This window comes from Dermacentor variabilis, chromosome 8 (assembly GCF_050947875.1).
Source record: "Dermacentor variabilis isolate Ectoservices chromosome 8, ASM5094787v1, whole genome shotgun sequence".
NCBI classification, from domain to species: Eukaryota; Metazoa; Arthropoda; class Arachnida; order Ixodida; family Ixodidae; genus Dermacentor; species Dermacentor variabilis.
Genome location: NC_134575.1, coordinates 96,581,682 through 96,596,354, shown reverse-complemented (window position 1 = coordinate 96,596,354; position 14,673 = coordinate 96,581,682). Strand labels below are relative to the sequence as shown.

Here is a 14,673-nt window from a genome sequence, read left to right as displayed (position 1 = left end):
GGTCCCACGCACTCTGGAGATTAACGTTATGCGAAGTATTTTGCGGGTAGCTGGCTATCCAGCATTGTTAGTAATTCCGCATAGCGTTACGAGGTGGGCCAACACTTTTGCGTAAATATGCGTAGCTGTTGGGTGTATGACGCGAGCGTGCCCGTAAGTGACGACGGCAGTACGACGACCAGAACGCCGACGACGATCGCGTGGCGGCAGCGGCGTGATCGCTACGGGACCCGGTGACCCGAATTTTTGAAATGGTGACCGTTAGGTTCGACAGAAATATTTGACGAGAGAAAACGAGAGGTTGACGCTTTTTGCGACACGATGTGCGACTAAGTGCTATAGATCCTTGCGTGCCACTCCAATGTCATGTGGTTCCGCGTTAAAACGACGATCGTCTTTGTACTCCGGCGAAATAAATTCTATAGCGTGATCGACCTGGGAACAGTCATGAAGGCGATAAAACGTCGGACTATTTCTACGTAGCATTAGTTGCTACGAGGAAAAGTTCTGGAGAATGTGGTCTTATCCCCAACGCAGTTTTTTATGACACAGCGCTCCAAAGGGCGAGTTATTTGTCAGGAAAGAAGAGGAGAAAATGGCAGAAGCGGCACGGGACGCACGCGTCAAGTGTTTCGAAAAGCTGCAGTCGTATCCTGGACATAGTCGAATTCCGCGATGTTGTCATATTCGGTAATGGGGGCATTTTGAGCCAATCAGAGAGGCCGTAGCAGCTCTTTGGGCCAATCAGAGCGACCGGGATAGCAAATGCGACAATGTTGCACCCCTGGCTAGTTTTTGAGCGAGGGGAGTATGCGTGCCAGCCATACTGACAAATCTTGGCTGCAGAAAAGGGACTGTAGTGTACCGTGGTCGACAAAGTGTCCCTTGTTTCCGCGTGTTGAGACGATACATCACTGTTTTATAGAGCGTAGGGGTGTTGTGTTCTTCTGGGACACTCTGCAAAAAACGCGTAAAGAATATTTAGGTATCACACCATATACAAATAATTTACTACCATTTAAAGGTTACTGCGACCCACCCTATGCCATGTTCGTGTTACTGGCCCTGTATAGCCTATGCCAATGTGGAATGGGTGACAGGCATGCTGATCCACCGCGAAGCACTCGATCTTTTTTTCTCTCGAGGATCTGCTGCTTACGTTCAAAGGGTGCACGCAGCACAAGAAGCACCGCCGGTCTGGGTGTCTCAATGGGACGCTTGCATTGCTTACATGACTTTTGAGTGCATATTATGAGGCAACTTAAATTTCCGTAACGCTTTGCTTTTGGGAAATATTTTACTCCCATGTAATAAAAAAATGCGAACGTGGCCTAATAGTTCAAGCACCCGGCGGCTCTTCAATACGGCAGAAGTTCGATTCCCCCATCGCTCCCACAGCTTTTTTATTATTATTATTATCATTAAAACAACGCGTGGCAGGAGCCTAGCTGTCTACCTATCTAGAACAAAGTGCCCAGAATGAGGCAATGATTCGTCAATGAAAGCTGCGGCGCGACTAAGCGCCATGAAACACACCTGGAGGCCAGCGAGAGTCATCCACGGTGACCATATCGACCCCCGCGTAGAGCTTCTCCTTGAATTCAGCCAGGTGATCAGCTTGGGGGAAGCGGGCCGAGAAGCCCGTGATCACAATGTCTTCGTCCGACATGGTTGTCTGCGAAGGAGAAAGAAAACAACACAGCAGACTTCTGCAATTTCTCCGGTTCTGAATGTATTTCTGAATGTAGCAAGCGGCGGAGATAGTGGTCGCCCACGCCAGCTGCTGCCGCCTTCGATGGTCCCCGGCCAAATCGGAATTTGTGCACACTCGCCCCACCCCGAAGTGCACTACCAAAATCTGTCCCTAGCAAACGGACCCATCACAGAACACAATGAGATCAGAGTACTGGGTCTCTTTATTCAAAAACACCGCCGAGTCGACACAACACTGGCTAAACTGCGCAAGGTGGGGGACCAGGTGGGCCGCCCATGGTCCGCCGGATTTCCAGTAATAAACGCGGGTGGTTACGGTGCACAGACGCCTTGCGGATGGCGCACGCATTCGTAACCAGTCGAGTCTTGTACTCGCCTCCTTACCTCCATCTTCGCAGGTTTTTTTGAGAACGCCCTCGAGGTGACTCTCCGTAATTAAAACTGCAATTAAAAGACAATACGATGAAGCCTTGTGCATTATCTGATGAGTCATCATAACTGGGAAGTAATTAATTATCTAATTATTGGGCAGTCAGGAACGCTCCGTCTTTGTACAAAATTCTCTTTCACATCCTTTAAACACATGCTCAGTTTCATTATTGGTATGGTACGGTAAAACTTTAATGAAGTCCTGCAGATCGTGAGTCTTCACGAAGCGGGCCGCTCATTATTGACTGCATGCATTACGCACAAAGACAATGTCTTTTTTTTATATTGTTGCTGGTACGCATCACACCGAACGTCCTGTGAAACATGGTAGCTCATTCAGCAACCTGTTGTCCTGCAGCAGTACAGGGCACATTGTAAATGGCAAAGACACGTAAAGTATTCACGGGGCTCAATTAGCCTGAACGTTAGTGACCGCTGATTTTTCTTGGCCGCCATTTACAGAACTGGCAAAGACAAGCCGCGTTCGCGAATGTGGACAGGGCGCCTGAAGAGCCCATACGCATTTCGTTGCCTCGCTTTCACGAAGAAGGAAAAATTTCTGGTCGCCTTTAATAAAAATAACTTAAACCGCCCTAATAATGATAGTGATGATGTTTATTGGCAAGCCTTTTGAAACAGGGCAGCGACATATAGCTGTCAGGATTGCTTGATACAATCATGTATTACTACATCTATCGCTACATAGACTTTTACCTGTCTCACATCGATCTTAACTTTCGTATTTAAAACGTCTATCACTATATCATACCATTACTAACACTTGCAATCCCTCCGGTTCTATCAATCTCTTTCCTTTTTCTTCACCGATACTCTAATCGCCTCGTACTTCTCTCGACTGCTCACCAGTTAACCTTTCAATTTGTTTGTATCGCAATAATTCTGAATACTCGCTACAGTTCTCGCTGAGTGAATATCTTGGCATTCCATTAGATAGGACCGAATCATTTCTGCGCTTTCTTCTTTTTTTTTTCTTCCAGCACAAACATGCCACGAAGGTCATCCTTTCAAGCTCCATATGCATGTCTTCCTTTCAAATTTCCGGACATAGTCGCAAAAGACATTAGAAGACAGCACGAGCCAGGTCCGTCGGTCTTCTGCAACACATTCCGCATACCGATGAGCAAGACCACATGGAAGACCTGGGACGGTTTGTGCGGCAAGGTGGAGAAGAAAAAAAGCCTCATTACATTTTTCGCCTACTGATACTTCTCGGCACGCGAAGTTTATCACTTGTAAAATATGGTGACATATGATATTGTAAAATTGTGTGACAGCTTCGAAGGTTCTATCCGCAGACTGCATTCTTTTTTCGATGAGGAGCCATATACAAAGATTATAGTCTACTTTCTTTTTCTAATTGTGCTCGAGCTAGAAGTGCGAAACTCCTTCATGTTGAAAGGGGCTTTTACCAGGCTGGGTTCAAAATTCTGGCTATGCCCCCTTGAGGCTCTGTGTTCACTAATGTGGATGCCAAGGTAGTGCACAAAAACCAAAATGCCTGATGAAAATAATGATTCAAACGTATTGCATACATCTTGAAACAATTTTAATATAATATATATGTAATCTGTATGTATTATACGTAAATATATAATATTTGTAATGTATATCTGATATATCTAACAATGTAACATATATCTAATGTCCTTTAGCGAAAGCAGTTTAAAGGTACAATGCTGGAAGCTTGCTCTCAGTATCAGTGTGCCGTCATGTAGAGGGTTCAATTCTTGTATTGTTTTTCAAAATATTTTACATAGGGCGTATTTTTCAAGTGGCTGGATAGATGCCTTCGCAAGTATCCAGAAAGTAATATGGCTGATGTTGTCCTACTTGACATTCTTGCAACGTGTCTCGTGTGGAGTGCGCGTGCATTAAGTTTCATAAACCTCATTGAAGGAACTTTGAAATGTCTTATTCGTTCTGTAGCTATACGTTTTTTCAAAACCTTGAAGATGCAAGAAATTCGGTTAAATTATGTTTTCAGAGGACAGAATGAAATGGTGCCTGAAGGACGGTACGCTAGGAGTTGCAAAGGGCCATCCATTGGAGTGCTTTACCGCAATGGTGTTTAAGAAGGGTTAAATATTAAGCGAGAAAGAAGCAAATAAATTGTGGAAAGCAAAGATTAGAGGAAGTGAGATACCTTCTCACAACAAAGGCTCTCTCCGTGATAACTGTCGCCATCTAAAGCCTAATCAGGTTTTGCTATTGGATTGCTGCATTTTATCATTTCATGTATCTAGTTTATACTATTCATTCATAAAAATTCCAACTTTAAATTGTACACTTGCCTATGCCTGCAACGACCGCAAAACCCCATCGCCCTCTTCTCTCTTTTTTTTTTCTACAATATTCGAAGCATCTCTTGGTTATCTCGACCCGTGACCAGCTGTTGCTCCCAACAGCCTTGAATTCCAGAGCCCCCGGAAGGTGGGCGGTCGCTACGGTTATGTTATATGAATACCGTGGATATTACAGTAAAAGGATCGACTAACTGGTTATTCATATTCAGGCGGAATCTGCGCTAAAGTACGGACACGATTCAACGAGAAGAAAGGGGGTTAATCGAGGCGCCCGATTTTTAGTAATCATATCATGAGAAGCCAACAAACAACGACACCAGGGATCAACATAGGGGAAATTACTTTTATTTACTAATTAAAATAAAGAAATTATAAAGTAATGGCAATGAACGTGGATGAAAAAACAACTTGCCGCAGGAGGCGGACGATCCCATGTCGTTACATTACGTGTGCGACACTCTAACCAATAAAGCTAAGACCACGTACTTATCACCTTGAAGGTACTCTGCATTACACTTGATACATTCGTCAAATCTGCGATTCCGTTCTTCCAAACGCTTTTCAATCTCGCCTGTTTTGATGGCCTAATGGCTCCTCTGTCGTTTTCTCCCTCACATCTTGTACGTTGTTAAACCGGAGTCCTTTAATGTCATCCTTCATCCGAGGAAACAAAAAGAAGTTGCACGGAGCTCGGTCAGGTGAGTAAGTGTCGCGGGCACCAGACCTCGCTCCGTGCGACCTGTCTCATCGATCTTAACTTTCGTATTTAAAACATCTATCACTATATCATACCATTACCAACACTTGCAATTCCTCCGGTTCTATCAATCTCTTTCAACCGGAGTCCTTTAATGTCATCCTTCATCCGAGGAAACAAAAAAAAGTCGCACAGAGGCCGGTCAGTTGAGTAAGTGGCGCGGGCACCGGACTTCGCTCCGTGCGACTTTTTCTTATCACAGGTTACTTTACCACAGGTTACTATATCTAATATTGCATCGATTGTGCCTGTCTGTTCTCTAAAACATGCTAAGTAGTTGGACAGCACATTCGTTTCATTACACCACCATTGAAGTCGCACGTCAATAATTTTGCCCATTACTTTCCATAAACAACTTGTCAAGGTAACTAGGTGGAAGGATTCAAGGCACAAGGGCATCTTACCCTGTTTTGAAATTTGGATGATTCAAGCGACTTTCAAAGAGTCAGGTACAGTTTATTCTATCCATCGATTATTATAGATGTCTAAGAGAGCATTTATACCTGTCGGCCCGAAATTTCTTAGCATATTGTACGTAATACCGTCCGGCCCAGGAGCAAACTTTTGGCGACATGACGCAACTGCACATTCAAGCTCTTAATGTGAAAGCAGGATCAAATTGAGAATGTTGTACCCAAAAGCAAGCGTTAATTTTATGCTTAGCCAACACTATTTAATTAACAGATCCTGCACATTGTGACGAAAAAGCAAGTCTGGGAATAGGCTGGCAAAATTCATCTGCAACTATTCACTCACACGTGTCCCGGGCTACAGCGAGAGCACGAAATGGGAAGCTCTGTGTTACAAGTCCGCTTAAAGGGCCCCTCACCAGGAAGGGCCATTTTGAGCCGACAAGCGCCGTGCATGCAACGCGCGCTAACGATCGTGTCTGCAAAGTATTACATCGCTACCCTCCGCGGAAAGAGCTGGAATGTCAAACCAAACGCCGTTTGCACTTCCCCTCGCGGGCGCCGCGCTCCAAGCCGGAGGGATGACGTATACGTGCTTGTGCGCCTACGTACATGTGTCTTTGCAGTGACGTCGCTCTTAGTGACACATCACTTCGCGAATTATTCGAAGCAATGTCTGGTATTTGTGTAATCTGTTGCATCGCTAGACGAATTAAAGATTAGAGAAATAATAAAACACACAAACTGAACGTCTGCGTGTTTTTGTTTTACTTCGCACCGCAGCAAGAGAGATGTACTTGCGTTTCGTCTGCTTGTCTGCTTACGTTTCGTCTGCTTCAAAACTACACCATTTTCTACCATGTTCCAACGCGCGATCACGCTCTATGATGCGCTCGCGTCTGCCTCAGTGTTCGCGTAGGGCTAACTTATACCGCTAGTCATGTGTCCTCGTGCACAGCGCGCACAATCGTGTGCTGCGCGAAACGAGACGAACGCAACAGCTCGCGCGTGACACCGTCAGCGGAAGTGCGCCGCGAGCAAAAAAGCGAGGAGAGAGAAAAATGAAGGCTGGCCCCTGACGTAAGCGTCATGCGATCCTCGAGGTTCGGTATGAGAGAACGCAGGGAAGGAATTTCGCTTGCGGAGACTAGACGAGGGCAAGTGGAGAGAATGTCTGTATTTGCGGTGAAGCTCGCCTCCTGAAATCATGAGTTCGCGATATTGAAATATTTCTATCTCGGCTATTAATGAACCAATTTAAAATATTCTTGCGGCTGAACGCTCCTCAGAGGGCATATGACAAGTTCCAGGATATAACCGAAATTTGCTATGGGCTCTGGTTAGGGTGCCTTTAAAGAACAAATTACTAAAAAAATTCTTGGAACAGACATGTGAGGAGACAGCGTGCCGCAGAAATCGCTCCATCGACGTCTCCCTCAATTTTCCATGCGTCTGCGCATTACATTCTGGATTTTCTGATCGTTCTTGTATGTTTCTAAACGTCCGCGCCGTCGGTGCGTTCCTTCCGATCGGCGTCTGATGGCTCTTAGGTGTTCATACTCTGCGTCAACTGCAGCATAATCTTCTGGAAATAATACCTTCATTGTGCATATATTCACATTATCCTGCAAAAATTCAGTAAATCTTTCAATCGTTTTATGTTCATTAATTTCATCCGTTAGGCGGTACCGAAAAACTTTCCAATTGGTTAGTCTGCTGTACTGCCTGATATCATTGTGCATGCTAGGGTGATTTACAAGATGGAAAAATGACCACTTCCGCGCGTTTCCACATCTGTTGTCCATCCCACACCATTCACTAGATATAGTTAAGATAGGGTAACATCTATGCAGCTTGAATAATTATAGCCACGAATAAATTTTGGCGATCGATCGTTTAAAACTGCCAAGCTGCATTTAGCTATGGTGCACTCAATAGCACTACCACGTGCATCACAATGATCACTGCCCCAGAGAATGTGTGCATTGAGTGAGTGAAAACTTTTATTGAGTCTTTTAAGAGTTTCGCGGTTACGAGGTCTCTGTCGTCTTCATCTTCTTGGCGCTGGCGACTTGAGACTTCTCTTCAGCAAGGGTGGGCCACTATTCCAAGGCTCCACTGAGTCGTACTGCATCGCTCGCGTGCTGCACTAGGGCCCTTTGGGCCGTGAGCTCGCTGCTGGTGAGCCGACTCACCCATTGCTCCGCACTCGGGTGTTCGTGTTTGTGGAATGATTTGTTGCGTTCGCACTCCCAGGTGATGTGGTAGAGTGTAGGTGTGGCACCGCACCAAGGGCAGGTGGCCCTGTAATGTGTCGGAAACATCTTATTGAGCACGTGTAAGTTGGGGAAGGAGTTTGTTTGTAGTCTGCGCCAACTGGACGCTTCCTCCTTTGTGAGGGCTTTGTGTGGTGGCGGATATCTAATTCTAGTAACACTATCATAGTGTTACTATCTATGATAGTAACACTAGTGTTTCTATCATAGAACGCTTGTACCTTTGTATCGCTTTGTTTATTTCCAAAATCTGGGAGCTGCCGCTCCCGTGTTGTGGCTATGGACGAAGAAGCCCTCGAAGACCTTCCTGGAGCAAGCCATCACGTGCGGTCGCGTCCAGGAAACGCGGAAATGCGTCAAGTGACACGGACAGCGAGGCAACCGAGTTGTACTCGGACAGCGTCGACTCGTCGGACGACGATTTCACGCGTGTCATGAGCCGAACCACAAAAAGAAGACTACTGCGGAAGTCATCGTCGCCAAGTGTCTCTACCGTGAAGACAACATCACAGCGCTGGCCGCACACTATGCTCTTCATGCCTGTGGACCCAGTGTCAAATCTGCGACTCCTAAACAGGCAAGTCCTTTCTGCGTTTCTTGATGGAGTCGCGCCAAATGAGATAAAAGACGTGAGAATAAACGCACGGAAGAATGTCCTTGCAGTAGATGTTCTACACCGTAGTGCACTGCAAAACCTGCGGCACGTAACGGAGAACGACAAAGTACAGGTGCGATCCATGATACCTACTGGCTGCAATGGGACTATCGGCGTCATTTATGATGTTGATATTTCTATACCAACCGACGACTTACCAATATTAATAAAGCCAACTACAGAAGGCACTCTTATCACGCACATCACAAGACTTGGCAACACCCGTTGCCTGAAGCTGTGGTTTGATGGAGACAGCCTTCCCTCACATGTCAAAGTTGGCCACGTCCGCCATCCAGTCCGCCCATACATACCGAAGCCCCTGCAATGCTACAAATGCTGCAAGATGGGACACGTAAAAGGTGTCTGTAGGAATAACCTCGTGTGCCCACGGTGTGCCGAATCCCATTCAGCAGATGCCTGCCGCGCAACTGTGTTAAAGTGCCCTAACTGCCATGGTACTCATGAGGCCTCATCCAATAATTGCCCGCGGGTGAGGAACGAGCGAGCAGTACTCAAACGTATGGTACGGGACCATTCAACACACAAAGAGGCTGCCGCTACTCTCAGGCGACGACGACATCGGCCCCGAAGAGCAGCACGAAGAGTTACGTCTACTGAAAGATATCCGCCATCTTCCGGCAAAGCGGCTACCGTATCAACGCCGACTTCCACAAAAACAGATACTGCGAAAACGAAGACTGCGGCAACACGCTCACCTCCTGAAGAGTGGCCTACACTTCCAAGAGCACAACCTGCCTCGGAGTCACACCAAAGTGCGCCGCCCTCAATGACCTCACGAACCGCGGATGGGACGACGACTGAGGATCGCCAAGTCATAGTGATGCTGAAGTCACTTATGGACGCCATGCGCATTCTACTGAGCAGAATGAAAACCCCGTCGGCACAGAGCGCACTGCAGGTGCTGGACACCTTGAGTCCGGTGCTTGCGGCTCTAGGGTAAAACCATGGCCCGAGAGATGCCGTCGTTTCAAGAGGAAGTCAAGCATGCATCTGTCTTGCAGTGGAACGCCAGAGGGCTTAAGTCACGCATGTCCGACTTTAGACAGTTTGTCTTTACGCACCAGTTCCCCATTATCGTGATTTGCGAGCCCAACCTGTCAGCTCCCATCAGACTGTCCGGGTATGAGTGATTTTTGTCCTCTACCTACGGAGAGTGCAGCAAGGTTGTTGTTTATACGCCGTGACTTGACTTATGTACATCACCCAGTGCCTCCCGGCGAAGCAAATCAATACGTTTGCTTAACAGTGAAGAAGAAAAAGCTCACGTTTACAATTCTTGGAGCCTATATATCTCCAGCAAGCCGTCTAGATTGTGAGCGCCTACGGGGAATGTTGACATCGACTCCAGAGCCGTGGGTGCTCACTGGTGACTTTAACGCCCACCATTACCTATGGGGAAGCTCCAAAGTTAACTCTAGAGGCAGAACGTTGGTGTCCTTTGCTTCTGAACGGGAATTTTGCTTGTCAAATGATGGTAGCCCCACTTATCTGCGTGGACCAGCGTATAGCAGCTGCTTGGACCTAACCTTCGTGTCACGGTCGCTTTCGAGAAGAGTGCACTGGTTTTCCGATTTAGAAACACGGGGTAGCGACCACATCCCAACCTATTTGAAGATCGAAGGTTTGACTAGTTCCAAGTCTTCCAGAACCGTCCAGTGCACCGATTGGCCTAAATACAAATTAATAATGGAAGACTGTTGTCGTGGCGGCACCTCTTATAACCTACAGGGCGCGATAAAGGATGTCATACAAACAACCACGCATCTGCTTTCGAGGAGTTCTTCCCGCACCGATTTCGACATTGAACTAGCAGAACTTCGAGCCATTCGCCGTCGTGCGGAGCGAAGATATAGACGCACGAAGTCAAATCATGATTTGAGATTGGCTAGACGAACACAAAAGAAAATACAGCGTCACATGAACAAGCTGGCTTCGCGACAATGGGCATCCTTTTGCGAGTCCCTGGATCCGCGAAAACCTTTGTCGCTTATATGGAGGACTGTTCGTGGCCTTCGCACAACCTCTGGTCAGCGCCACCCGTTTAAATCTTTGGCACTTTATCTACAATGTAGAGATATTGACGTCGCTGAATCTTTCTGCAGAAAGATTGCTGGCGAGGCAAATTCCGATGGAACGGGTACGGGAACGCTCGACGACCCACTGTTCTCACGCGATCCCCGCATGGAATGGCCTTTTTCTATGGAAGAACTAGAAGCTGCGCTGGCTTTGTGCAGGCGTTCTTCAGCGCCAGGACCTGACGGCATTACATACCGTGCCCTGTGTAACCTAGGAGACCAAGCTCGGAAGGCACTCTTGCTCCTATACAACGACTCCTGGCAGACGGGTACGGTTCCGCAAGAGTGGAAGTCAACTCGCCTCATTCCACTTCTCAAAGCTGGCAAGTCGCCTTTGGACATTTCCTCCTACCGTCCGATCGCACTTGCCAGCTGTGTCGGAAAAACAATGGAAAGAATGGTTTTAACACGTCTGGAATGGTACTTAGAGTACTATGAAATCTATCCACAAGCTATGGCCGGATTCAGACGGGGCCGTTCGTCAATAGACAGCGTTGTTGATTTGATAACATTTGTGCAACACCAAAAGGCCTGTAAGCGACTATCTGCTGCTCTGTTTCTAGACGTTAAAGGAGCTTATGATAATGTCACCCATGAAGCCATCCTTAGCACGTTAGAAGCCGTCGGACTTGGTGGTAAGATGTATATGTGGGTGTGCAACTACTTACAGAGGAGACCATTCTACATGCACACAGAAAATGGCCCGACGTCCGAGCATTACGGTAGCCGAGGAGTCCCTCAAGGAGGAGTGCTTAGCCCGACTCTTTTCAATCTCACCCTCAGTGGATTAGTTTACAACCTGCCAAGCACCGTACGACTTTCCATCTATGCGGACGACATCTGCATTTGGGCATCAGGTGTGACACGATTTCAGCTTCGTGCTCGGCTTCAGAAGGCAGCCACAATGACATCTTGCTACCTTCGTCAACAAGGACTTGAAATTTCATGCGGCAAGTGCGCAATGGTGGCATTCACGAGGAAGCCAATGTCTGGTTACGGCATATCTATTAACGGACAACTTATACCATACAGCAGAAGCCACAGGTTCTTGGAAGTCGTAATTGACAGAGACCTGTCTTGGACTCCGCACGTCAATTACGTGAAAAAGCGGCTGACTGCTATCTGTCACCTGTTCAGGTTCCTTGCAGGAAAAAGTTGGGGAGCATCTATACACGCTATGTTACAGTTGTACATGGCGTTGTTCGTTGGATTCCTGCGATACAGCCTGCCTGCAATATCCAACACCTGCAAGACTAACCTGCGTACGATTCAGAGTATTCAAGCCCAAGCCCTTAAGATATGTCTTGGCTTACCACGCAGTGCATCAACGGCTTAAACCATTGCCCTAGCGCAGGATTACCCGATCACGACGCACATTGCCGTTGAGACAATGCGTATGCATCTCAGGCATTATGCTAGGACCCCTTCCCACCACTTGGCGAGCCTCACTGCTGCAAGGCCCTGCTCGACATTTAGCGGTATTGTCAGTGCACATCGTGCGTCGTTTACCTCAGGGTACGCACCTGCGGCCAAGCCAGCGTTTCCTCCGTGGTGTTTGAGCCGTCCACAAGTTGAGATAACGATTCCAGGACTACAGAAGAAGACAGATCTACCGGCCCCTGCTCTAAAACAGCTGAGCTTACTTCTTCTGCATGAAAAGTACAGCAACCACGTGCACATCTATACCGACGGATCGACTACGTCGTGCAGTTCTGGTGGTGCCGTGGTTATACCACCGCGAGGAATGACACTGCGGTTCAGGACATCGCATGTCACGACCTCAACGGCGGCAGAACTAACGGCCCTGCGTCGAGCACTGGAATTCATTGATTCGGAAAGACCCAGAAAATGGGCTGTGTTCTGTGATTCAAAACCGGCATTACAGTGCACGCAGACAGTTCTCCGACACGGATGTCATGACCAATTGACATACGAAGTGGTGAAACTTCACCATGATGTCCAACAAAAAGGCCACGAAGTCGTTTTTCAGTGGGTACCTGGCCACTGTGGAATCAGTGGCAATGAGTCCGCCGATAACGCTGCTCGCACAGCTCATCAAGAAGAGCACAGCATTCCGATTCCGCTTTCGAGGACTGACGCTGCAAGGCAGCTTCGACACCTGGCACGTAGCCTCACTGTGACCGAGTGGAACTCGCAAAACTTACGACTTCCACGACTACATCGACTAAACCCCTCCCTGCAGCTCCGACCTCCACCCGGACTTCCTCGACGTGAAGCTACGCTTCTCTGTCGCCTTTGGTTAGGAGTGGCCTTCACAAAGGCATACTCTACATTAATTGGGGTGACTGACAGTGCAGCATGCGAGGTCTGTGGCACCAAAGAAAACATCGACCACCTGCTGTGCCACTGTCCAAGATATGCCCTAGAGAGACAAGAACTTGCCACAGCTTTCCAAAAACTGGACAATCGGCCGCTTTCTGTGCAGGTGCTGCTGGAACACCGCCCCCATCACCCGTCGGCCCATAAAGCGGTGAAGGCACTTTTGTGTTTCTTAAGGACGACGGGTTTGTGCGACCACCTGTGACTATTAAGGCAATTTCTGTAAAACCGCACGCGTCAGCGAACTTGCCACAATTTCATTCTTTCCTTCCCTCCTCTCTCTCCCTGTGATCTTTGCTTTCCCCTTTCCCATTCCCCCGGTGTAGGGTAGCCAACCGGACGTTATTCTGGTTAACCTCCCTGCCTTCTTCTTTTCTCTTTCCTCCTCCTTCCTCTAATTCTAGTTCCTCTATATAAGTTCATGGTCTCTGCGTATCCCCCCTCGCAAGCCTGTCGGTGGAAGTCTCCTCCCACACATATATCAAATGATCTATGTTGAAAATATCCACCAGCGCTACCACTAAAATGCGGTCTGAAAGTTGTAGATATAGATTAATCACTGTTATGCACAGCTTCGCAAGGGATATTTCACATGCGATGAATTTCTGAAAGTCGAAATCACTAGGCACAATTTGATAAGTCCTTTCTAATGCACATGAGGACTCTCATAACAGTACCAAAACAAGAAATGGAGCTCCTCAGGTGTATCTCGGCGTTCACGTACGCGCATATTAGGGTTTCATGCGCACTACATGAACAACTTCAGCGCGAGGACGACGACGGGGCGAACCGGGGTCAGAACAGCAGGGGACGACTTCGTAGGTAACGTCACTGAGGCTGCGTGTAACCTTGTAGGGACCAAAATACCGACGGAGCAACTTTTCCGAGAGTCCACGGCGACGGATGGGCGTCCATACCCACACGAAGGCGCCGGTATTGTAATGGACGTCGTGTCGACCCTGATTGTACCGAAGGGTGTCGGCACGCTGTTGGCTCCGGATACAATGCCGAGCAAGCTGGCGGGCTTCTTCAGCTCTTTGTACGAACTCTTCTACGTGTTCGCTGGTCGGGCTATTATCAGCCAGAGGTAGCATGGCGTCAAGTGTGGACGTGACGTGGCGCCCGTATACAAGCTCTAACGGCGTATACCGTGTAGTCTCCTGTACAGCAGTGTTATACGCGAAGGTCACATAGGGTAAAATCTCGTCCCACGTCTTGTGCTCTACGTCGATATACATGGAGAGCATATCAGCCAGCGTTCTGTTCAGACGTTCCGTTAATCCATTGGTTTGAGGGTGATAGGCAGTGCTCTTGCGGTGAGAGCAATGCGTCAGCTGGAGAACGTCCTGCATAAGTTCGGCTGTAAATGCTGTACCGCGGTCGGTGATGACAACAGACGGTGCGCCATGTCGTAGCACGATGTGGCGTACAAAGAACTTGGCCACTTCATACGAGATTGCTTGAGGGATAGCTTCGGTTTCGGCGTACCGGGTTAAGTAGTCGGTAGCGACGACTATCCATTTGTTGCGCGGAGAGGTCAGTGAGAATGGCCCAAGTAGATCCATTCCTATTTGTTGGAACGGCGCTTGAGGAGGGTCCACAGGGTGAAGAAAGCCAGCCGGTTTAATTGGTGATTTCTTGCGGCGCTGACAATCGCGGCAGGTCTTCACGTA

General features: G+C 47.9%; 1 protein-coding gene across 1 annotated transcript in view; it reads right to left on the bottom strand.

The window, feature by feature from the left end:
• LOC142591496 (fatty acid synthase-like) overlaps positions 1–14,673 on the bottom strand; it is a 188,244-nt gene that overhangs the window by 152,646 nt on the left and 20,925 nt on the right. The window contains exon 2 of the mRNA XM_075703825.1: positions 1,537–1,675. Within this exon, the coding sequence (XP_075559940.1) occupies positions 1,537–1,675 (139 nt within the window). The remainder of the gene's footprint in view (positions 1–1,536; positions 1,676–14,673) is intronic.